Genomic DNA, 26,794 nt, shown 5'->3' with positions numbered 1-26,794 from the left:
CGAAATCAACGAGACGCTCGAAGAACATGATACGGAGTGGACTTAATGTGAAGAAAATATCTTTGCTTTTACAAGAATTTGTAATTCATTGGATGTGAACTGGAGACCATCATCTGATACAATTGTCTGGGGATAAACAAATGTTGTAACAATGCTGTCAAGTTTCCTGCATAGACGTTGAGCTGTTGTTTTAATGGTTTTAACCAAGAGTTTATCATCTGTTCATTAAGGGTCGCTTTAAATGCCGAAACCAGGCGACGCGACGTTGCGATGCATTCAAACAAGCAATGCAACATAAACTTTATTTCTTACAGGATAAGGTGACAGCTCTTTAAACAAAAAATAAGATGCAGCAAGCGCCACCGTGTTCTCTGAGAGACTTAAATATTTAGTACAACCGTTATTTAGTCGTTGCACGGTCCTGTGGAATGAAACGTCGGCATAACTTGATTTTCGTTTCATTACATCGTTTTGGCATTGTTTTAATCTATATCCATATAGAGCTATGTGACGCTTTAGCGCTCTATCATTAGCTACCTCTACACCTTTAGTGGTATCAGATACGTCATTGTCTCCAACTGTCCATTTAAAATGGTGTGGGTATTACTAACTGTCGCGCTTCCCATCCAATAATAGTTACACGGAACAATGCAAGTCGTACAGCCGCCATTATTGCTACTTGTAGAGTAAATAAGACATAGCTTCAATGTCCTATGCAGCGGCAAAGTCGCGCACAGCTCTCCCTGTATAATCGGTACGTGCTGATCCTAACCACTCCATGTGGTGGGCGTTAAAGTCGCCGAGAATCAACACCTCCACTGAGGGAAGCTGTTGCAGGATTTCGTCGAGTCCCTTTTGGACACACCTTAGGAGTCTGTCAGTTTCCAAGTCTCCGCTATGAGACACGCACAGGCACGCGTAGATAGGTGTGGCCCCCGTAATCAACACGCGCTCAGAATAGAGACAGATCCGTCTTCGAAACTGCCTAGAGGGCGACAGCAGTAATCATCCCGAACATACATGCACACCCCAGCCCGAGAAACAAACTTGTATTCCAGACTGTATCCGGGGTACATGAGGTACGATACGTAAGACGGGGTAGATATCTGCGTCTCCGTCAGGAAAAATAAGGCCAGGTTGGACGTCTCGAGATGGCGATGAACGTCATTCAAGTTAGAGCGAAGTCCCCTGATGTTGCAAAAGTCCACATTTAAAGTGGAACAGGGCGCCCTTGTATAAACGTTTTTCCATTTTTTTAACAGCCATAAATAAAAAGATGTAAAGGGAGGCTGAAGTGGACAGCCGCAATCTGTTACTTGGGTAAAAAAATAGACCATATTTCACCTTGGAACACCAAGTGTAGCGCCTCCCCGGACGGAAGGGCCCCCGGTCCAACTTAAGTTTGGGCGACGGGTTCCACTTCGGGGTACCAGTCCGGCACGAAGATCAACTCATAGGCTTTTATCACTGGCGGCAGGACAGCCTCTCTGGCTGGGACAAGCCCGGGTTCGGGTCCTCTACGTACCAGTGGGCGGCCAACGGACAACCGTTTCACCGGGTCTCCCTGGCCCCGATGTCAAAGCGGCACGCTCAGCGCAGCAGAGCAGGGGTACAGGACCATGCGAGCCGAGAACTGGTGAGACTGTGGCAATCGGGAGGGAGGAGCTAGTGTTCGCGCGCACAGTCGGAACACACCCAAAGGTGCTTTGCGACAGATTCCGACGCGAGCGTGGTCGCTAACCAGTCGAGTCCTATGAGGGCTCTGCCACCAAGCTAGGCGATATTTGGATATTACATGAGACCATCGTAAAGCCTCACAACCTGAGATCTTAAGGAATCAGTTGTTCACTTGGCACTACCCAGGAGTCACGTGTGGGGTATCTAGAGTCACAGCCTACGGACGCGAACAATACCGGCTAATAACTCCTAAGTTTATTTACTACATGAGTAACAAAATTGAGTATGGCGTCGTTAGTGGATTTACCAGGTCTAAAACCAAACTGAGAATCGGACAATAATTTTTGACCTTCAAGGTAATTAGTTAACATCTTTTTTTTTTTCAAATATTTATAAGAGGTTCTTTAATAAGAGGATTTCGACCAGGGTTCGGTTTTCCGTTGGCTCTTACCATTTTGTTGCTGCGTGTACGGGGCTGTAAGAATTTTTTTATTCCATTTTCCTTCAATGTACATGCTATACACATATAAATTATATCAAATTCTTTATTGCAATTTTCAGTAGGTACCTATAGTTGTCGCTACGAAGGTTTTAAATTTTTCTTGCTAGGAAATTCTCCACCTCGCATTTATATTCCTTAAACATTTTCAGTACTTCATTGTTTTGTTAGACACAGCAATAAAAGCACAATAACCAATAATAAGCTCTTCGAGTCATACAAATCGTTCACTCGCTGAGCACTGAGTACCTACAGAACTATAGCGACATGCTGGTGGTTACCGTGTCCTCCAGGTCGGTCACTACCGTCATGACTAACAAGTCATGCCAGACACGAAGTAAAGTTGCTTCTGCTACCAGCCTACGGAGACATTTTTGTAGTGTGCAAATATGCGCGAACTGATAATGCGCGGCCAGTAACGCCTGGCCCTATAGTGCTTGAAGACAGTGTTCAGATTCTTAGCCGAGGAATATATGGACGGTGTTCTGCATATTTGTGTTAGCCACAAAGTGAAAGTTTCGAAATATTGAATATCAAAGATTTGTCGTTACTCCTTTAAATCATTATCATAACTTTAGCGTACAGTAATACGAACGAGTAGAGTTCGGACTCTAGACATTTTGTTAAAGAATAATTTTATATCTCACTTCACTTAAATATTATTTTAATTTTATTTAATTATGTTACGCAAAGTAAAATTACGAGAAACATCGAAACAAAACACAGTTTTACTTTTTTTTTTACTCTTTTTTGTTTGATCATTATTGAACATGTAAACCCCATTAGAAAAACAATACCTCAAGAAAAAACTTAATAAAATACAGACAGTTAAATCAAAATACTAACAAAATCTTCGCGGCATTACATACATGTTCGTTCCGACAAAACGGATTGAAATCACCCAAATTTAATGTACGGAAACCAGAAATATCATTACTAGTTGCTCAAAACCAGTAACATTAGATATATTAACGGTGATTGTACTACCCGATCAGTAGGTCCAATGCCCATACCATATAATAATTTTCTTGTTGCGGTCCTACTGGTAGAACCACGGACAAAAGAGGAAACAAAATTATAATTATTGTAATCTAAATAAGAAAGAATCATTTTCAATTATTTTGGCGAACGTAAAGAATCATAACATAATAAACAAACTGCTTGTCAAGTTGTCAGACATACCTACAGCCTTTGTTTGAATCAAACTTATTATTTAAATATTAAAATTGACCATCATAAATTTACCGCTATTCAGCTAAATATTATCATTGTCTTAAACAACTTACCATACCTGTCTCGTTCTGGGGTAGGCAGAGATCGAGAGAGAGATGAGTCTTCACTTGCTACACTCGTGGCAAAAACCTCTTTCCCCTCCTTCATTGTCATCAATCTCTTCATGCATACCCGATTAATCTTAATATATTGGTATGGTCAGAACACAGTCCATTATTTTCGCGGATTAGCAGATTAGATGTGATATGGCCACGTGATAAGGGACTGCGTTAGCATCTTAGACTTCCTTTATTTTTTCCATCCTTTATGGTTAGCATCCTACTAAGTTTGAGGACTCTGCTTAAATAAGCAATCATAGATAGTATTGGTTCACGGAGAAAGTTCCATTTTTTTAATTCATATTATTTAGAAAAACAAACATTTTCCCGAATATTTTGCTTATATTTTTCCACATTTGACGGTTGACTCCTATAAAAAGTTGACGATAGTGTAGATAGGTAGGTTGTCTAGTTAGAAGGTAGTAGGAAAGCGGGACAGATTCATATACTTTTTTTTAACTTTAATTTTGGGCAACTAAATGAAATTATAATGAATATTTTTTCTACCTAATTGACATTACTAATTTAATCTTTTCTTTCATAAATAGCATTGATAATTTAAATTTTTTTATTATATCAAAAAATGAGAATTGTCCAATTTTGCCCCAACTGTGGGGTACATTGACACATCCCTTGGGGCACTTAGATGTGTGAATCAACTTTGTGTGCCATTCCTGGTTGCTACGTATTATCAGCACTAGGTGATCAACTGTTCATAAATTATAACGCTATATGTGCCTTAGCAGTTGCTAGATCAAAACTTCTTTCTATAGCACCATTTGAAAAGTGTTCTTTGTAATGTAGTCTCGGAAGTAGAAATAAAGAAGGAAGAGCTGACTATAGCGCGAAATGTCACTAGTTCACTTCTTTACAATGACTTGTCGAAACAGTTCTACATTTTCCGTACAAAATAACTAATAGGAACATTTTGATTCGTACTAAACTGCCCCACTCACTAGAGTATAAAAGTACCCCACCTGCCCATTTAGAAAACAATTTTTTTTAATCTTTGTAATATATTCTCTTAAAGTTACATGCAATTCTAATTATTGAAAACACTAGTTTACCCTGTATTAAGACATGAAACCCTGTAAAGTGAACAATATGCAGTGGCACTCGTATTTGTGCCGCTTATTTTTTTAGTCAACGGTTGTGAAAACACTTTGTGACCTGTCGAACGACTACGGCTAACTGGTGAGCTGCATCATTGCATGTCTATTTTTATTACTCACGCGTACAAAGGCACGTTTTGGTATTATGACAACTAATATTATGTTTGAAGGTATGGAGATAATGCATTTCGGCCCGAATCGCACCCTATTTCGCAGTTTCTCGCCTCACCCATCATTCCAGGCCATTTCTACCGAAGATGCGCAAGAATTGAAACTTTGCCATACAAATTTCAAATCTTCGTCACGTGTCACCTCGCCGGTGAAAAAACACCTTCACTCTAACTTGCTTTTAGCTATAGAATTACATTTTATGATTCACGCTAAATAAAACTTGAAAAGATACATCTAAACGTAGAACACCATTGTTTAAAAAAATCCTTTATTTGAAATGTTTCGAAAAATTACCCAACGGTGAGAAACACCACACGCAAAGAATTTAAAAAACAAACGAGCAAGCGCGCGAGTTTGAGGTTATAGCTGTCAAAATATGAAACTAGATAATATTAATAAACTTGGTAGTTTGTAGTAACAAAATAATCTGTTATCACGTGCATTTGTTACTTATCACTGTTAGCAGTATAGAACATTGTACCCAATGAAATAATTGGTTATATAAGTGTAACGAAGCGACTATATCACCATTTGCCGAACCCCAATTGAGTATCAAATCAGTTGAACCTGTGAATTCTAGGACCTCTCGTGATTTGCAAAAATGTTCAAGGTACATGAAACTTTATAATTTAAATTTAAGAATACAAAGAGGGAAAAAGAACGCAAAAATATCTACTAATAGTATCGTCTGCATACAGATTAGACTATTATTTATACAGCGATACCTGCTACCTAGAGATAATGATGATCATGATCACGTGGTGGCGCAATTTCCAGAATCGCAATCGAACCATGTCTCAAGTTAACTTGTAAGCTAAATTGTAATTTACTAAGTTCATTGTTTGGAAAGTTATTCTCGTTCACTATCTAGGTATACACGTATTTGAATTCTCTATAAAGTATGCACATGATTTCAGGGTTTAGTAGCTTTAGTGACTGGTGGAGCGTCTGGGCTTGGTCGGGCAACAGTTGAGCATCTGGTGAAGCAAGGGGGGCGTGTCATCATCTGTGATTTGCCTTCCAATAGTGGTCACGAGACAGCCAAACAGATTGGACAAAATGCCGCATTTGTACCAGTTGATGTATGTATACTTTTTGTTAAAAAGAATTATTTCTTTTAAGCCGAGGCCTGTTCCTTGCGACATGATGAGTATGAGTAGGTATGCAGTATAATGAATATAATCATCTCACATTGCAAGATAAAATCAAATCATTGTTACACTATTTTTGTACATTTCTAAAATAATATGATTAAAAATTCATTTAAGTGATGAAAATTAGTCATTAACATAGAAAGCTATTTATTAGACAGCTACATATTTTGACAGCCTCTGTGATCGAGTGGCTTGCTCACTGGTTTCCATGGTGTCGCCATCTCTGAGGTTCAGGTTCGATTCTCGGCAAGGGCTATTCGAAGATGTTAGAGCCTACATCAGAGTCGGTGACAAACAGTTTGAACATTTGCTGCAAACAAATTATAAATAAAGTTGTATTTATTTCTAATATTGTTTTTTTTATTGAACTTCAATGGTCAAGCTCAATTCAGGACGAAAAATGGTCCAATTTTGAAAACTTACTTTTTAGTCAAATTTACTCGTCTTGCACATTAATAGCAATAATTTTCTATTTATATTAGATACAATAATGAATTATACCGCTATGAAATCTACTTTAAACACACATTATTTTAAAATAGTTGGTCACTCAGGTTATCATAATTTTATTTATATCAAAGATGCTTAAACTTTGCGGAAAAAAAATTTTGCATTGAAAAATAAAATACAACTTTTTTTAAATTGAAATGCCATAATTAGTTATACTATTTACTGCCTATCTATTAGCACTATTAATTTAGAATATTATGACACCAAAAAACCGAATGAATTGATTAACTTGTAGTCGTGGTGTACAAAAACGTAAAATAAGGTGAAAATAATTAAATTTAAAGAAAAAAATATATGTTTTAGGTCCTACATGGGATATTATATTTTTCTTTATAAATGTTTTTGAACGTTCATAAGCTCTACTATAAGTTATTTCAGGCTTATCCATTCTTTACCGGACACCCTGTATATTTATTATAAATAAATAAAAGCTACATTAAAGTGAAACTTTTATTGTTTTACCTGTACTAAGTAGTAACCTGAGTACACAATCTATAGAGCTGACCTCCACTGGAAGTAGCACCTTGTCTGTTATCATACTACAACCCATCTATCTATGGCCAATTGTACTAAATTTCAACTGTAATGCCGTAAACCCTCTTGTACAGGTAACAAAAGAAACAGATGTAAAAAATGCATTGCAAACCACTCAAGACAAATTTGGCCGGCTGGATGTGGCAGTCAACTGCGCCGGAATAGCTTCAGCCTCTCGGGTGTACAATTTCAAAAAGGATCAACCTTTTGACCTTCAAGTTTTCCAAAAGACTATTGAGGTAATATAATATTATGTGCATCACATTCATATACAAAATAAACTAAGCTCTAATTGAATATGTTTATTTCGGAATATTCATCCATAGAAATAATTAACTCATCTAGAAATTTTAGATAACTATTATTTATATACATATATAGCTTTATGATTATTATCAAGCTACAATTAAATCCCAACAAGGAAATTGCATTTCCAGGTTAATCTTATAGGTACATTCAATGTGATCCGACTATCAGCAGGTATGATAGGCAAGAATGCTCCTGATGCTGATGGTCAGAGAGGAGTCATCATCAACACTGCAAGTGTTGCTGCATTTGATGGACAGGTGTGTAACATTATCCTTTTAGTATTATTACAGTTATTTAATTTTAGAATATTTAGTTTTAGAATACGTACTATTCGAAAATTAAATAACTCAGAGAGCCACCTTGTGACCAAAAAATACACAATGTGAACAAAATCTATGCAGGGTCAAAAGCACAAAAAGTTTGTACTTCATTCAATGTAATGCCACTTATGATAAAAATGGTCCAAAATCCAAAATGTCAAACATGATAAAGAAGGTAGTAAGAAAGAAAAAAATACAGTATATGTTTTATGATTTAACACATAATACAATACAATTAGACTGGAATTAATGAATGAATGGAAATGGAATCCGTCATCCACTCAGTTTGTTGTTGTTTTACTGAAAGTGCTATGAAGCTGATTTTCAGTGAACACGGTAACAGTAAACGTATTTCACTAAATAGATACCATGATGACTTGGTACCTATTTTTTTGCCTATGAAGGCAATTAATTACAATATGATTTATTTCAAATTAATTTGATAAAATTAGGAACACATCAAATTTCATTTGTTAAAATTGTAAATATAAGGTTAAGTATATTCTCATTCAGATAATGAAAACGTTAGATAACACTTCTTATAAATAACTTATAAATGTCTCCGGCACATCAACAGCCAGAATGGATATACAACAATGCTATAAGTCAGTATCTTATTTCCACTACATCGGGAAGTACGCCTTAAATTATGAACAATTGTGAAATCTTGTACCGTAATAGAGTCTGTATACTACCTACGTAAGGTGGCGTGCGGACGCTACGGGCTTCGCCCTCCGCTACACCTAGGCCTACGGCCTCGACACTTGTGGCTTTAAAAAAATTACCATAGCTCTTTAAGAGCGGCCATATTGACAAATGGCAAAAAGTAAAATTTTGACTGAAATTTATTGTTACACACCCATAGAGATCCCCACATGCCGATTTTCAACTGAATTAGAGCAAATTTCCATCTGCCGCCAAAAAATTTGCATTGCAGCCATATTAAAAAATGGCGATAAACTAATGGCGATAAACTAATGGCGATAAACACATGCCAATTTTGAAAGGGATCATAACAATTTTTTTTCTACTGCCAACAAACGCTTCTATGACGGCCATATTTGGCGATATAAAATGGCGAGAAACAAATTTTGAGCACAAATTATTATCGGCATTTCTAGTGCCCTTCACATGCCAATTTTCAGTCAAATCAGAGCAAATCTCTTTCGGCAGCTATTTTTAACGAAAAATACACTTATATGCCATATTAAAAAATGGCGAAAAGAAATTTTTGACCCTTAATTATGATTAAGGATTCCTAAAGAACCTCGCATGCCAATTTTCAGTCGGATCGAAGCAAGTTTTTCTTCGGCCGCCATTTTGAAATCGCCATCTTGAATTTTTTTTAATCCAGGCAGTTGATCTATCCTAATAGTTTATACCTATCTCTAATAGTTTCTGTGATAGGAAGCTTTAAAATTTGTATGGCGGCCATCTTGTTTATTTGAATTTCGAACATTTTTTACTTCCCGCAGGAATTGACCAGGGCGTATCTCATAAAAATGCACAAAAATCCTCGCATGTATTATAGTTTTTGCAGGCCGTTGATCACTCGTTTACATTTTCCACATTCAGGTCTTCTCATATTTGGTTCTTTGCCTTGGAGCCTATCCGCGTACAACGGTATAAATATCGTTTTTCCACCATATCGGGAAGTATGAGTTCTATTTTTCTAATTGAGTCTAAACTTGTAGCTTTATATATATAACGAGCCCTGTACCCCACCTACGGTGGGGTCGGGGTTGGCCTGCGGCGCGTGGTCGGGTTCACTTTACGTACGGGGTGTGCTCATGCTCTTCGGTGGCACAGCAGTTAGTAGGTACTATGAGCGCTTGATGAGGAGGTTGATTCCCGATTTGGGCCAATTTAAGAAACGAACATTTCTAAGTTGGTTTTGGTCTAAGTATTCTGGGTTATCGTTGTTTTGGTATTTATACTACAGGAAATTCGGTAGTAGTTTGGCATTTTTTCCTACTAAATACTGGAAAATGGAATCTAACAGAGAAACGGTTGAGATACAACAACGCCTTGGAAGTATGCCTTACATTTTTAATATTGTGAGATCTTGTACTCGTAATCCATTACGCCTCCGTAAATTACCTCCTTGCAATGGTGTGCAGACGCTTCGGGCTTGGCCCTCCTCGGAGTTCGGCCTGTGGCCTCGGTACTTACGACTTTGTTTCAAAAAAATTTAAATAGATGTTTATTGGCGCCCATATTTAAAAATTGCGAAAATATATTTTCACCACTAATTATTATCAAACAATCTTAGAAATCTTTTCGTGCCAATTTTCACTCCGAGCAAAGCAAGTTCTTACAACAGCCATTTACATAAAAATATACGGCTATATCGAAAAACGGTGGAAACAAAATGACGATTGAAGCCAAGCCGTTTTCAGTCGAATTAGAAGACATTTTTATCTATCGCCAAAAAAGTTTGTACGGCAGCCATAGCGAAAAATGGCGAAAAGTAAATTTTGACCGCTAATTATTATTAAACACTCATAGAGACCTCGACAGGTCCATTCAATCGAATTAGAGCAACTTTTTATCTGCCGCCAAAAGTGTTTGTATGGCAGCCATGTTGAAAAAAGGCGAAAAATAAATTTTGACCGAAATTATTATCAAAAACCTATAGAGACCCCCAAATACCGATTTTCAGTTGAATTAGAGCTAATTTTTATAAACGCTTGTTTGGTGGCCATATTTGAAAATGGCGAAAAACAAATTTTGCACACAAATTATTATTCGGCACTTCTCGAGGCATTCACATGCCAATTTTCAGCCGAATCGGAGAAAATCTTTTTCGGCAGCTATTTTTAACGAAAAAAACACTTATATGGCAGCCATATTAAAAAATGGCGAAAAGCAACTTTTGACCCCAAATTATGATTAAAGACTCCTAAAGACCCTTGCATGCCAATTTTCAGCCGGATCGAAGCAAGTTTTTCTTCGGCCGTCATTTTGAAATCGCCATCTTGATTTTTTTTTAACTCAGGCAGTTGACCAGGGTTACCCTCTATGACATTCTTTCAAGCACCTCCTACCTATCTCCAATAGTTTCCGTGATAGATATTTGTATGGCGGCCATCTCGTTTATTTGCATTTCGAATATTTTTTACTTCCCGCGGAAATAGACCAGGGTCTACTTCATAAAAATGCACAAATATTCACTCCATATATTATAGTTTTTGCAGGCCGTTGATCACTCTTTCCTATTTTCCATATTCAGGTCCTCTCATAGTTGATTCTTTGCTTTGGAGCCTAACCGCGTACAACGGTAAAAAATATTTTTTTTTCCACCATATCGGGAAGTATGCGTTCTATTTCTATCAATGAGTAAGAACTTGTAGCTTTATTTATATAATAATACTCTTTGAGCAATTTTTCGAAAACAAATGGAGATAAAGATGTATGCTCAATATGTTTTCATAACCAATGAGTTCACATAGAGGCATAAATTTTGTTCATTCCCAATATTTTTGTTGAATTATTGAATGACATTACATATTGAAGCATCATATAATGTTTATGTAATGCTTCGACCGACGCGGTAAGTACAGCAATTTGTAAGAAAACCAAGCGTACCATACCATATCGATTCTAAATAGAATAATTTTTGTTCAAGTATTTGTTATTTACAAGTTGTCGTAGTATTAATATAGTAGAAAAATACAAGAACAAAATAGATCCAAGTCCTTTATTTTACTGGCTTTTAAAAAATCTTGATTCCTTATAAAAAAAAAACTTTAATTCTTAATCGACTCCAATATTACACTTATTGTCCTTTCTTTAAATGAGCTTATTATATAACTTTTTTTTTGTAATAGAAGATCTTTTCAATTTATTCAAATAATGAAAACGCACGTCGATATATGAACTTGCGGGGCAGCCTTAATTAATTTTACTAGATAGTTTTCTGTTGGTAATTGATCAAAGTGATGAATGGCAAGACAAATGAAAATGTTACTGCTGACAAAATATGGTAAAATCTTATTAATCAGAAGAGGTTTACTTAATGACTAGAATGATTAAACTAGACCACCTTCGTCCTCGAAAGCAACGAACTCATAAGTGTGACCAACCCCAGGATTTTGTAAATACAGCGCACTGTTAATTGTTTGTATTATATAGTTTTTTTGTATTACTCGTACTACATATGCGGCGATGTGTGTAATTATTTGCTCACTATTTTCGGATATTCTAGGCAACGTGCTGCAAAAATTATCGAAATTACGGATACTACTGATAGATACTACAAAACTGAAAAAAAAAACGAAACGTTACTAAACGTTATAACAAAAGAGTTATAGAATATTTTTATAATATTGCTAAGGTCAAAAGGCACCATGTATCTTTGCTGGATTGTAATTATCTTGTGAACGGTTTGCTAGAACCATTACTCCATTATCAGTACTCAGGATGAACTGTTTGAAAGCTTAGGAGCTAAAGGAATAATTGAAACACGGTTTTTTAAATGCCTTCTTTGTTAAAATTTACGTTGATTCTTTTTAATATATATATACATATACATTTACAGATTGGCCAGGCTGCGTACTCAGCATCCAAAGCTGGCGTGGTTGGAATGACATTGCCCATAGCACGAGACCTAGCAAAACAAGGCATCAGGGTTGTTACTATAGCTCCTGGTAAGTCATCTTAAACAATGCTTTGGTAAACCTAGTCATTATAAGAACACATGATTCACGTGAAAGATAAAAATTATGATATAGAATTATCTATGAAAATTGAATTTCATAATATTTCTAATACTTAATAATTATTTATTTATTCCTTTATTATTTACCAGTGGCATCCGAGAATTGTCGGTAGGCACACGGAACTAAATACTGTAAATTTGAAAATTGAAAGAAAATACTGAATGACACCAATAATATATGTTCTCGTTTATAAATGCATAATTAAGTAATACGTGTAAATAAAAATAATCACATTATTCGCAATAGGATCCATTCAGTATTTCTTTTTATAATTTTCAAAATCTGTTTTCTCAATTCCATAATTTTTAGTTACGACATTATTTGGTTTCATGTGCGACATCTACGTTCACTTTACTCAGAGGTATTTTTAAATTCGCGTTAAAAGTTAACGTTCCGTTTTTATTTTGCAACATTACATAATATGTATAGTGTAATTTATGCACTATACATAATATGTATAATGCATAAGTTAACTGTATAATACGATTTTAGAAAAAGTGCTAAATTAAGTTAGCTAAATTAAAAATTTACGTTGACCGTGAGAGCATGCCTGATCTAGGATATTCGCCGTTTTGCCGCTGCTCTCGAGTCGTCATCGCTGCTGCTGCGCTCGACCGCGGCCCACTACAAAGTTTCTGCGGTAATTATCGCTTCTCTGACGCCTTTCTCTCGGAAGTCGCAGTAAGCACAGCTACTAAACAGAATATAAGCTGTAATGGATGTAACAGCCAAATAGTGGGTCAAGACTACATACCGTGCGCTTATGAGGAGTGCAGCAAAATTCTTCACCACTCTTGCGTGAATTTATCAAGCGTGGGAAGTGACGCCAAAAAATTCTGGGCATGCCCTATTTGTACCTGTGTGAAGAGGCGACAGCTAATCAACGCCAATCCGAGGTGATCCAAATGTTACGGTTCGAATGATCCAAACAGACAAGCTCAACAGAAGATTGTGCACTTTCTAAATCCACCGCGTCACCATCAACCGAGCTGACGATGGAGATACGATTGTTACGAGAAGAAGTATCGGCAATGGAGTCGGAGTTTGCTGCTTTCATGGCTGCTCTTGACCGCTGTTTGGAAAGGATTGATGGGCTTTCTACGAACATGACAGCCTAATGATGAAACTCGTCTAATTGCAGCTGAAGAAAGTTTGGGAAAGGTCGCGGTGCTGCACAGAGAACAAACTTGGCTTTGCAGGCCCAAATAAATCATGTTTCGCAGGCAATTCTGAGAAACGAGATCGAGATTTCTGGAGTAACTGTAGCACAAAATGAAAATCCACTTCATTTATCCTTGAAAATGCTAGTAGTTGCTGGTATGAAGCTGTCCATCGCTGACGTGGACTATGTGGCCCGTACAGGGCCCCGTCGTTCAGCATGCAAGGAGCCTTAGCCTTTAGTGGTTTGTTTCCGGTGCGGCGAAACTAGAGACAATTTTTATAAATCTTCAAAGAAGAGGAAACTTTCTACAAAAGATCTCAATATTAGGCCCTTCTAAAACTATCTACAACAATGAACGACTAATTCATGTAAATAGAACTAAAACATAGTGAATCGAGAAGGAAATTCAAGAAGACTAAAGTAGCATCTATTTTCCTTAAAAAGAAGGAAGGAGCTGACGTCAACGTTAGATCCTTCGAGGATATTTGGCGTACACTTGGCGGTGGAGCTTCTAGATCTAAACAGACAGACCCCAATGGGGAATACTGATGTGAAGAAGAACTATCAACATACAACAATAATACAACATAAAGCCATAGCTTTGGATGCTAAGTACGCAGCCTGGCCAATCTGTAAATGTATATGTATGTAATAGTTTTGATGCTCCAGAAGGTTTTGAAAGGAGTTTATTAAAACGTTTCCTTTTTTTAAAGCTTTTTGCTGACAATATTCCACCTGAGGACCAAGTAAGTATTCTAGTGAGACGGCGCTAATATGGACATCAAGATGCTATGACAGGTATGGCACTTGACCTATCATAGCATCTTAATGTCCATATTAGAGCCGTCTCACTAGAATACTTCGTCCTCATGTGGAATACTGTCAGCAAAAAGCTTTAAAAAGGAAATGTTTTAATAAATTCCTTTCGAAGCCTTCTGGAGCATCAAAACTTTGCAAATATCTCAAATCCACTGGACGACTATGATGTAGGCAAACATACATTTTTCTGAAGAAATCCAGCAGTGCAGACTGAAAGAACGAATACTACTCCCTACAATAGTATGTCAGGATCTATATTGGTACTTGAACGAAATAAATCATAGTTCTACAGCATTGTTTGTACAGTGAAAGTGACCCATTTTCTGACCACAAATGCAGCGGATATAGTTTGTATAGCACATCTGAACAACCTTGATCTCTCAAAAATATGGACAACCAAACATTGAAACAAACTTTTACCAAATTCAATTGCGCTAATGGTGTATATAATGTGCTAATGGTGTAGAATATTAACTTCATTTTTTTTAAATAATTTAATTATTTTTAGTTTTGTCTATTCTTGTTGTCCATTGCATAGGCAACATTGACTTTTTAAATTTTATTGTGATCTCATTACCTTTAAAAACTATATTCTGTTAACGCGTTCAGACCGGGATCAAAATGGCCATAATTTGTTGTCCGACGGCGAGACTGATTTTCATATAACCACGGGTCGTAAATAACCAAAATTTTTATCAGGCTGTGTTCTAGTTTTTCTTTCAAATTTCTAGCGATTTTTTCAAATAAACACTATATTAACCTAGATTTTGTCAAATTTCTTATACAATATGAAGCTACTGAGCTCTACTATGGAAATTGGACTATTGCACAGGGCGGGAACGTTAACTTTAGCCTTTCTCTTAAGGCGTCGTAGATTTCTTGGCGTATCAAAAGTCAAGTCACCACGATGGTAAGTCAACAATATATATCAACGATATGATAAAGAGTGTTGCGTGTGAGAGTCGAACGAATCCTGAGAAATTTAGTATCAAAAAAGTGCCTAAATTGTACTATTTAGTACCTGTGTTTAAAAAAATTGTACCTCAATCAGAACGCAATATCAAAGTTACACCCGCGATATTGACATCATAATGGCGGGTGACCTCTTTTTATTTATTAATTATAAAAACTTATTTAAAAAAATTGTACCTTAATAGTACCCTAAACTAAAAGAAACGCCAACTCGGCTTGCTGATTAATTCCTGAGACATAAGACAAAATATGTGAGTCAGGTCTGGTATCTTAACTAAGCCTGTCAAAGGAGACGGGGCAATCGGGGCCAAAATGTAGTAAATTGAAGTATGGTTTAAAAAAAGGGTTATATTCATTGACTTACAAATAAATGGACGACGGGTCTAATACAAAAACCACGAAAAAAATGTCCCAAGTCAACCTATTCGAAATTTAAATTGTTATGTCATCGCAGTATCGCGCTGTCCGTAGAACAAATGAAGACTAAAGCGGAGTGTCGCGCTCTGTATACGATTTTAGTGCCTTACAAGTGCGGACACTTTTTAGCGCGGACCCGACGTCCATATAATTGTAAGTCAATGGTTATATTTTTCTATTTCAAAATTTATAAAACTCAACATAATCGTCAGTCTGGAAACGGAAAAATCTTAAGTTAATTGAGTTAACAAACAAAATATAATATCGATTAAATAATTGTTGATTAATGTGAATGGGTTCAATTAATTAAAAATAGAAAAACATTATGTATCGGATGATTAATTCAATCAAAATAATTATATTCATTAGAGTTAATAGATTCAAAAGTTTTAAACAACAGATACATAGATCACATCGCAAAAATAAAATCTTAACATCGATTCTCATTTACTAATCGATTCTTTAAAGTCGATTTGTTTCATCGGTACAGTATTTTGAGTCTGTGCTGACAGTGACAGCTATTTAATTATTGGTCTTACGTTTCGTGCTTATTTCGTATCATTTTGTGAATTTGTGCGCGTTTTGAATGTTCTCCATCGCTTTATTTCTGTACCACGGTTTCTACAAACATCTCATGTTGTTTACTAAGTACAAACCTTGTTATCATACCGAACATAAAGATTCTCGCTTGTTTGAACTTGTTTGACATGTACTAGTCATTGCGAATTTGACTGCCGGCTTAATGAGCTTAGCGAAAATTTTTTTTTGTTTCGTTTTTTTTCTTTCAACTGTGACATTGGCAAAATCATCAGTTCTCATATTGATGGAGCCATAAAAATAAAAAGTGAAGTGAAGTGATTGGATATTAACACCATGGATCGCTATTTGAATTGTGGTATAGCGACTAGCCCTTGTAATGTTCTAGGTCGACGAGTCTTACTGTCTGAACTGAACAATATTGTCGTTAATTTGTCAATGGCTTGCACCACTATTTGTAAGTACTCGCCTCCTTTTGTTAGCTAACCAGCGTCAACCACGCTGACCTACAGGTATCCTTACTATGTCTTTCTTTACCGTTACTCTTACAAATAACGGAAACTTAAACATTTAAAATGTTCATAAAGATTGTTTACATATATGTAATTATAAACCTAAACCAGCATTATAGTACAGTGATCATGATTTGTTGACATTAAAGCTTTTCCCATCTTTTAGGTGAACAGCAGTGACCATGTTTGCCAAGCTTGCTGGGACTTGCCTCAAAAACCAACTGTTGATGCACTGAGACAATTTTACAACATTTACTACAAACACTTGTCTCTGCTGTGGGCTCTCTCTTGTGTCATAAGTCAGCTGTAACCACACACAATTCTTCTTCACATGGACTCATCTCGACAATATATCTCGATAATTTGTAATGGTATAAAATAACATATTATGCCTTAAACTGTAAGTTAAATCAGTTTACATGTTTTTATAACTTGTTTTACGGTAAGCTAGATTAGATTTTTTAAATATTTAAGTGATATGTATGTTTGTTGCAGGTAGAGGTAGCAAGTCGTACTTGTTGGGTGGCTGCTGATAGAGCTGCTGACCATGTAGTCTTAGGCTCATTCAAAGGCACAAGATCTTCCCACTGAGCCTCCAAATAAAAAATTTTGAAACAACCAACCTAAACCTACTACTGTGTAATACCAGACTTCTATGAGAGCCATGGAAACAGAAAGTTGATGCTTTATTGAAGGATGCCATAGAACACAGATACAGAGTTTCACTTTCTGCTAGAAGAATGTTGTTCAGTCAGTATACATAAATATTATATCCCTGGGAATAATCATGTTTATGATTGACATTTGATTATTGAAGCATAGATCTAGACAAGTACAGAATTCCACTGCAAAGCATATCCAGGACGTGATGTTGCTGTAAGATGTTCTAGGTCTAGGGTTACTGCATCTTGAGAAAATAGATTATATGGAAGACCTAGGCGCATATACATGGATTGGCTTGTATAGTCTCATCAACTGCGCAATGATGATTCTTAGTTATTGAAATCAAGAGCAACCCTATCTTTAGCAGCATATTTGATTAATCTTAGAACTGGGGATTTGGAATATAATTGAAGATGAATTAAAAATTAATGAAAAAATGTTTTTCCGTTTAAATGTCACATCCTTACCCATGATCTTTTGAATTTATGTATGATGTTTGAGTTTCCTAACATCCTCCACTCTACAAATATATAACTGTCTATACAGCGTTATTTGTAAAATACTGACAACCTTCCAGGACCATATTACTAACATCATAAGCAACAACTTTTAATAATTCATCACATTTTACTTTCATACAAAAATATAAATGTTTAAATAGATCGCTCTAAATGGTAATAACTCTGTTGTATAAAAAGCAAGAGCGCGGGTAAGGGTTTTCGGGAAAGACTCATGCCTGTTTGAACTCACTACCAGATACAGATCTAAAAAGTGTCATATAGTACAACAAAAACTTAAAAGTTTAATTTTGATAAATAATGTTTTCTAAAAAGTCATAGAACAAAAATTGTTGTAAATGATGTCAGTAACACAGTCCTGTGAGGTTGTTAGTATTTTAAAAATATCTCGGTATATAAAAAACAACAAATGCACTACAAAAATCAGCTGTTAAGTGTAAGTTGTTACATAACCTCACTTTTAATAAACCTCTTATAACTCTGCTCTCAGACTGCCAAAATCCGCATAATTTTCAGTGATCGTATTACTATATATAAGTTATTAATTGATACAATTTTCATCTTCCTAGCGTAGGTATCGGTCTCCTTTAGTACCAAATAAATGTACTTAAATTGTGCTATTTAGTACTCTGCTTAAAAAATTGTACCTCTGTCAAAGCGAAATTGTAGCGACATCAAAAGTATATAATTTTCTTCTTCTATTTTATGATGCATTTTCACCCATTTATTTAAGTACGTAAAGATCTCACCATACACCCTCTTCATATATAGTCAGATTTTGGACGCATAACGGAAATAATAAATCAGCTTAGGTTAGGCTTGTTTCATAATATTCCTAAAAAAATTTCTGCCGCAAATTACTTTCGGTATTATGGAAATTCGCGCTATGCAGTGTGTCTCTTTCAAATGGGACAGTATGGACAAATCGGAAACTGTAGGAAACACAAGGAAATTATTTTAGGAACCATTTCCTTTTTTTAAATCTTGTTTAAAGATTTGGTAAAAAAAATAATTTAACCTATCACAGCAGATGAGCGAAATCAGACAATCGTGGGTACACAAACACACCTGAAACACCATTGAAATACAGATTCTTTGCTTACGTTTGTAGATATGTATGGGAAGAAGTATTTAAGAATTTCTAATAGTATTATCATAGTAATGTAGGAATTATAGCGATAATCATCTGTGTCAGTTTTTCATATCTCGATCGATCATCGTAACAAATAATTGTCATTTCCAATAGTAAATATCAGCGCTTAGGACGGAAGGCGCTACTAGCGTTATTTCTCTTTATTTCTGTTGGAAGTTATGACGTGCTGTAAGAAATGTATCCATGTTTCGAATTTCTAGATTCCAACTAGACGTTAACTCAAAGTTTCATAATCTCGAAAACCGATTTATAACTAAAGGGTGAATTTCACTTTCCGAATTTCAATAGCACTTTTTAAGTGATTTTTGTTAAACCCTTTTTTTTTTGGTTTTAAGATTTTAAATGTACAAATTAGTTCAAGCAATGTCAATAATTATAAAATTACAGAAATATTTAATTTAAATGCAACAAAAAACTATATTTTAGGTCACACGAATGAGATTGCAGTAACACGAATGATTTTCTCATAAAGGTAAATGAGAAAGACTAACTAAGGTAATCAGAAATTATTATTACAATGTTGTTAAATGTTCTTTTGTGAACTATAAAATACACATTTTATCGTTCACAAAAGACCATTTAACAACATTTAACATGTAACAAATATTTTAATATAACTTGTATCAAAATCCTTCTCGTCCGTGTAAGACCATCTATCTATCTATATCTAATTAATAAATAAATCTAAATAAGTATTTTGTTAATGTCATATAATCTTTGTTGTACATCAATATATCGTCATCACCACCATCATCGTCATGATCACCATTATCATCAGCATCATTACCGTTCACATCATCATCACTGCAATAATCATCGTCATCATCACCACCATCATCATCGTCACTACCGTCATCACCACCACTATCACCATCTAATTATTATATTTCAAATAAATGTTCGGCTTAAAGTATACTATGTGACTTAAAAGTAGACAAGAATGAGAGCGACAATAATATTTGGATACATTTTTAATTGTCAAGTTGGTAAAATATGCTGGACCGTTATAAAAGTACATGGATTTTAAAGTTCCCTTTGTCTGATTGATGTACAATAAAGTTTATAAAACTATTACTTAATACTTATTTAGATAGATTGCTTTACATGAATGAGAACGATTTAGTCACTAGCGCTGAAATTGGTATTTAAGTCGATTTTTTGGTAAAACGGAGATGTACAGGTTACTTCACTGTGTACACTCCAATCCGAGAGGAGCCCCTTCTCACGTGTGCGAATGGTGAAGGTTATGCGGTAAGAACTTGTTATTAGGAGACTTTTAGTTGAATTGACACTAATAAGAAAAATTGAAACACATTTTGTATTCCCAAGAAAACATGTTCGTTTATAATAAATTGGAAAGTTACGGTATGCATTCGACGTGTAAGTTATTAAAGTTTATAATAAGGCGAATTAAGTAAATTAAGGCGACGTGGAACCGGCTCCCATGAATAAGAAATTGCCCATTTTTTTCATTTTATTTATTACTGTGACGTAGTAAAGTAATCTTTTTATGTGTAACACAGACTAAGTAAGCAAGCAATCATATTAAATAAATAATGCTTAGCATTCATGTAATAACATGAAAGTTATTGAAAGGGACACATTTTTGGAGGTTATCTGAAAACGACACAAAACCGTTAATGCTTTTAGGGGATTTTGGTTGCTTATTACAAACAAACGATTAAGTTAGTTTGTTTTGTAACATTCCTAAAATAACATAAAAAAGCACATTTGGGATTGTAAACATTACTTCGGGCGAATGTATTTTCGGAGTTCTGATTGATAACTCCAAAGAGTAAAACGAATACAACAATATTTTGTTACTTATTTATTACTAACATTTAATAAAAAGTCATTGTAAAAATAAGATTAACATTAAATCAACTCTATAGTTTCTTTGTTCTAAATCTAAATATTTCAATCGCTTGTGGTTCGAAAATTGAAATTGACGTAACGGGTCTCTTTCTGTCTTGCGCATGTCTTGTGTAGGATAAGGACAGTTAGCTATTTGGTTATTTTTATTGCTTTTGTAATTTATGTGTATTGTATGTATATACTCGTATATATACTTTCCATGTCCATGAAGTACTGCATGTTTTTAATATATAATATTTCATATATAATAAATAAATTATGAACAGGTGCTTGTCAACTTTTCCAGCAAAACAAGGATTAATACTAGTATTTGAAGAGGCTGTATAGTGGAACCTTTGCCTACCCAAATAAATGGTTGAGAACGTATAAACAAAATTACGACAAAGGTAGTACCATAGTAGAGATGAGATTAGCATTATATTCGCATAGCACACTAAATGCTAAATTTTTATAGCGCGCTACTTAACGTGTTAAAATTATAATTTTTAGCAGCTCAAGGTCGTGTGATAATGTAACGAATAGAAAGTGAAATAGTTGACGTGCGCTAACTTTAAGTATAGCATCTATGATCTATCTATAGAATAGTTTACAGTTTTTTATGGTTAATTACGACATACTTCATTTGTTTTGTGACTATTACATAATATGGTGGTTACAGGTTATAGACGATAAATCAATGAGCTTCCCTTCATATTTTAACAATTTACTATTTACAATTTGCACAAAACTTTACACTTTTATGGTTATTTACAGTAAATTACACTCACAATAATTAATAATAACGCACATACTCGTACTTTTATATACAAAAATTACAACGACTTATTTATTAAACAAACGCTAAACTAAGCAAATAAATCCAAGAACTTAATTATATCTTAATTTAAATCGCTTCACCGGACGAAATTTTGCTAACGTTCCACCATTAGCTCTAAATCGTATTAAAACGTAACCAAAATTGTAAATTAGAACATAACTACAATTATAATACTTGCTAAGTGCTAAATATAGCATTAGCGCTTAGCGTACTCAAACGTGAAATTTAAAATCAATAAACCAAGCAGCTATTTCGCGTTTCGCACTAAACGTTAAATGCTACAAATAATATGTGAAAATATTTCACGTTATAATTGTTTCAACCAATGACAAGAGCCGCAATTTTCACATAGAATTTAGTGCCATCTATGAAATATTAAGGAAGATAACTCAAGACGAAGAAGGATTTTGTTTGTTAGCTGCGTAAGTAAAGCACGGATAGATTGATGGTATGGCATTGAAATATTGTAAAATTATGTCGCTGCCATCTGGCATTTGGTTTAATTTTCTTAACGTACTTTATTTTTATTTTTATTATTTTATTTTAGCACTTTTCAGTCTTTCAAATTATAATTGCTATAATTGTTTTTTAATTTAACGTTATAATTTGAGCTATATATTATATTAACCATCTCTAGACCATAGTAGCTGTGTTAGTAGAATAAGTAGGGAAAATCCGTACCGAATAATAACGAAATACGACGTTGAGACGACCAGTGTCGTGCAACGCTAGAGCACACTTAGGTTATGCAAATGTGTGCGTCCGTACATAGCGAGTACACATACAAGACGCGTGACGTTTAAAATGGAGTTGAAGAAATATTATTTGCACCCATAGATATAGGAAAAAGGGGAGATATGTCAATGACGCTATGTAAGATCGGGTACCGACGTCGCCACTTTTTAACTTGTGTGCAATTCAAACTTTACGCTCTATTATCTACTACCATAACTTAAAGATTTTGATTGGGTAGGGCTTAAAACGTGAAAACGACGAAAGACAATTTTAAAATTTAACAAAATTAAACTTACAGTCACTTGAGTAAGAGTTATATTACAATATTTCAGTATTTTTTTCATCCTGGTTCAGCCATTCACCATCAGGTGGCGTTTTAGTAAAAATGCTACTAGTATATAATAGCTAACTATTACACGTTAGATGGCACTGAAACACATTTATCGTTACACTAAGAACTCATGGAGCGATTTTCACCCGCGTCTTGCGCGGGACTGCAGCATCTGTAGAGTGTAATAGTTAAGTATGTAAAACTAGTAACACATTTTACGGCGCGTTTTACGCCTGTAGTGGTGACGGTTGCTCGCGGTTGCCGCGGCGGGCTAGGAGTTGAACCGCGCAAGACGCGATCACCTGCGCGATTGGCGGCTGTCGTCGCCCGCGCACTTTGGCGGTCGGTTCACGCGTAATATAGTGCAGACGCACACGGGGTGAGTTCTCTATTAACCGCGCGACTTGCAATTAACTCCCACCAACTTCGCCGTCCGTTCCGCAATCGCAACGGTTTCGTGGCCGCAACCGCGGCGGCTACATGCCCGCACCAACTTGCAGGGTCGTGAGTATTGAAATAAAACCGCTGTATAGCAGCACCGGCGGGCGCGGATGGAAACCGTTCCGTGAATTGTTAACCTTATTAACCTTAAATTGACGCTACTCAACGAGGGATGTGGTCCTACCTATTCGATAGATAGAAACCATGTGGCTGTTTTTAATATTAAATAAATATTCCATTTTTCATGCACTGGTACTGGTATATTATTAAATTAATATAAATTATTATTATTTTCTTAATGGCGGTCACTAAGTTTTGGCCGCCATTAAGGCTAGTTTTATAATATAAAAAATATGGCGATTGTCGCCAGCGTCAGTTTTTCAGCGTCAGATTTTATTTTATTTATTTTTTAAATGCATTTGCTATGGAAATTTAAACAAAGTCAGAAATAGTAATAAGAAAACCAATCTTTCGGTTTTCCTGCAGCCTAACCCAACCTTCTTTTAATTTGGCTCATTGGAAAAACTTAAAAATTAAAAATACGTTTGATCTACGAATATAATGGAATTTAACTATCGAAATTATCTAAAACAATAATACATTTCTACATTTTTCTTCAAGCAACAGCAACGTTCAAATTGACATGAAATTGAAACGGTTGTCCGAAATATGAGTTGTGTTAAAGTTACTCGAAACAAAATGTTTAGTAATAATAATAATAAAATAAAAGAAATCAATTTAACGTTTAATGCTTTTCGCCTCGATATTTTAGGGTCTTTAATCACAAAAATCATAGTAAGAAATTCAAACATTTCAGTAAAAATTTATTTTCGATAAACATCAGTTGTCGTAAATGAACATCACTATATTTGAGTCTAGAAATTTCTATGGAGACAAAAAGAAAACATTGAATAATAATAGAAATAGTAACTAAAAATGCAAATAGCCGGTGTTATCTCACTGGTTTTAAATTTTTGTTTTCACTCTAATTTTTACAAAGTGTATCGCTACAACTTGCCATTTTCACGTTTTACGAGAGATCTTGTATGTACACACGCCAGCACATCAAGCTACACATTGACGTATCTTGTTCCGTTGCAATTGAGGCGATTTTCGAACAAAAATGTGTAGTCTGATGTGCCGTTGTCCGTACAACGATCGCCATGTCACTGTGACGATGTACAAACATCGTCACAGTGACATGGCGATCGTGTCGATCAATATGATCATCGAGGCGACACGAACCACTCCCCCGTACCAAATCTCCCCTTTTTTTCTAAATCTATATTTGCACCCATGAATGTTATCTCTTATAACGGCTTGTCCTTTATTAAAATAGAGTAATAAAACCATTAACACTTCTTTTACTTAAAGCGTTCAAGGATTTAACGATTTTGTTCTTAGTACCAGGCATGGGTGCGCTAAATGCTTTTTTGAATTGTAGTGTTCAATTATTTCTTTACTCAACAGTTCGTTTTATTTTTACCAGTGTAGTAGGTACTTCGTAAAATACCGACTGCCGAGTCTTTTGTTACTAATTCAACAAGTTATTTACGTAAGTTTAGAATTAAGTGCCAATGCGTAATAGTATTTAAACTAGGTGTTTGCACTATACAGATGGAACTTGCGTTACCGAGACGGTTCACTCTTTTGTCCTATTGTACTCTAAAGATGAAGCGATAAGACGAATCGATGCAAATAATGTTTCGCAAACTATACCATACTTGTTCTTATTCTACAGTGGTAGCACTTTTGATGTCGCTATTATTTCGTTCTAATAGAGGTACAATTTTTTTTGAGCAGAGGTACCTACAGGGTCAAGAGCACGTTGACGTGCTTGACACTTAATACTTAAATCCAACTCTATGCCACTTACGATAAGAACAGTCCAAAGTGTCAAGCTTGATGTGTCTTGACTGTACTAAATAGTACGATTTAAGTACATTTTATTTGGTACTAAAATGTCAGGATTCGTTAAGATACGCCCGCCCTTCTGACTCTCACAAATTTTGTCTTATTTCTCAGGAACTAATCAGCAAGCAGAGTTGTTTTTTGTGAGGCCGAGTCTTTCAGTTTAGGGTACTATTAAAGTTTAATTCTTTGGAATAATAAGTTTTTATAGTTAATAAATAAGAATTGATAATTTGAGGTACACCCGCCTCTCTGATGTCAATATGGCGGGTATACATTTGATATTGCTTTAAAGTCGTTCTGATGGAGGTATAATTTTTTAAATCACAGGTACTAAATAGTACAATTTAGGTATATGTTTTTGGTACTAAATTTGTTAGGATTCGTTACGATACACCCGCCATTCAGACTCCCCCAGTTGCGTGACCACCGGTGGTACACTAAACCTTACAGGCCAGTTGTCTATGCTCCATCGATGGTGCACCCCGAGATGAACGTAAGTTAGGCAACGAATATACGATTCATGTGGGGAGGTGTTTGACGTATTGGTAAATTTTAAGAATGAATTTTACTTTATCCAAGGATATTATACTTTCTCCGCAGGCCTTTCATTTGGAATTTGTAAAGTGCACATACATACGGTTGTCTCACGAGCAGGGCCCAAGTCTGTTAATTTTAAATCATCTCAGTTGTGTGTCGTTAGAGTGCCAATGGCAGGACTTGGTACGTTTGGTATTTGATCTTCAATGGCGATGAAATGAAATGAAATTGCTGATTAAGAGATAAAAATTAAAATATGCATAGCAATTTCCATGGTAGTTTTAGTAAGGCAACATCGATCGTTAGTGATAGAACAAATGAATGCTATCACTGCCTTTCCGCTGACACTCTATTGAGACTCTATTGCTATTGCAACTAGATTTTAGCAGAATAGCAAATATAATAATTGCAATATAATTTCAATGGAGTCTCAATGTAATTACAAAGTGTTGTGAAAATTAGCAGAAATAGGCCCGAAATTTCAAAAACATGTCAACAGTGTTTTAGAAAAGACTCTAATAATAGTACCACACCGGCGTTGCGCCTTCTGGTAAGAAAGAGTCCTAAAAGAAGAAATTCTTTGAACATTCAAAATGTTTGACTATTTTCCTATTTGTAAGCAAATCTATTGACAGATCCTCAAAGTATTAATTTCATTGTAATTTTATTTTAAATATTTTTGTTTTATTGTAATTCAATATTTTATAGGCTTGTTCCGTACTTCAATGCTGTCGCAGTTACCAGAACCTGCAATCAAAATGCTGGAAGCATCCGTGCCTTTCCCGTCTCGATTGGGGCATCCCCATGAATACGCCGTCCTTGTACAAAGCATAATTGAAAACCCCATGCTCAATGGTGAAACTATAAGGCTCGACGGTTCTATAAGAATGCAACCTTAAAGAAAATGAGTGAGTTGGTCTGGTGTCATGTGTAGTATTATAAGAAAATTAAAGAGTTTTTCCTACTTGTGCAAGTACTTTCTTAATAAAAAATATTTGTAATGAAAAACCACTGTAAAATGTATGATGCAAGTTTACGACCGTGCTCGCAATA

General features: G+C 35.3%; 1 protein-coding gene and 1 long non-coding RNA gene across 2 annotated transcripts; both read left to right on the top strand.

Moving 5' to 3' along the window:
* Window positions 1-5,267: 5,267 nt before the first annotated feature.
* On the top strand, window positions 5,268-26,791 carry LOC113227086 (3-hydroxyacyl-CoA dehydrogenase type-2). Its single transcript, XM_026459960.1, has 6 exons — window positions 5,268-5,400; window positions 5,708-5,872; window positions 7,063-7,227; window positions 7,426-7,554; window positions 12,158-12,266; window positions 26,450-26,791. The coding sequence occupies exons 1-6, from the start codon at window positions 5,392-5,394 to the stop codon at window positions 26,638-26,640; spliced, it is 768 nt and encodes a 255-aa protein (XP_026315745.1). The 5' UTR covers window positions 5,268-5,391; the 3' UTR covers window positions 26,641-26,791.
* On the top strand, window positions 16,422-17,769 carry LOC113227095. The gene is made up of 3 exons (XR_003310172.1): window positions 16,422-16,702; window positions 16,924-17,157; window positions 17,253-17,769. It is a non-coding gene; the product is annotated as an uncharacterized LOC113227095 (long non-coding RNA).
* Window positions 26,792-26,794: the final 3 nt, after the last annotated feature.

This window comes from Hyposmocoma kahamanoa, unplaced genomic scaffold, assembly GCF_003589595.1.
Source record: "Hyposmocoma kahamanoa isolate Upper Pololo Valley unplaced genomic scaffold, ASM358959v1 100021, whole genome shotgun sequence".
NCBI lineage: Eukaryota > Metazoa > Arthropoda > Insecta > Lepidoptera > Cosmopterigidae > Hyposmocoma > Hyposmocoma kahamanoa.
This window is presented reverse-complemented; position numbering and strand designations above follow the sequence as displayed.

Bases quoted from the DNA above. Each gene is read 5' to 3' on its own strand.
- LOC113227086 (XM_026459960.1), top strand. The intron at 7,228-7,425 runs GTAATATAATAT...TTGCATTTCCAG, and splicing joins TTTTCCAAAAGACTATTGAG to GTTAATCTTATAGGTACATT. The intron at 12,267-26,449 runs GTAAGTCATCTT...AATATTTTATAG, and splicing joins GGTTGTTACTATAGCTCCTG to GCTTGTTCCGTACTTCAATG.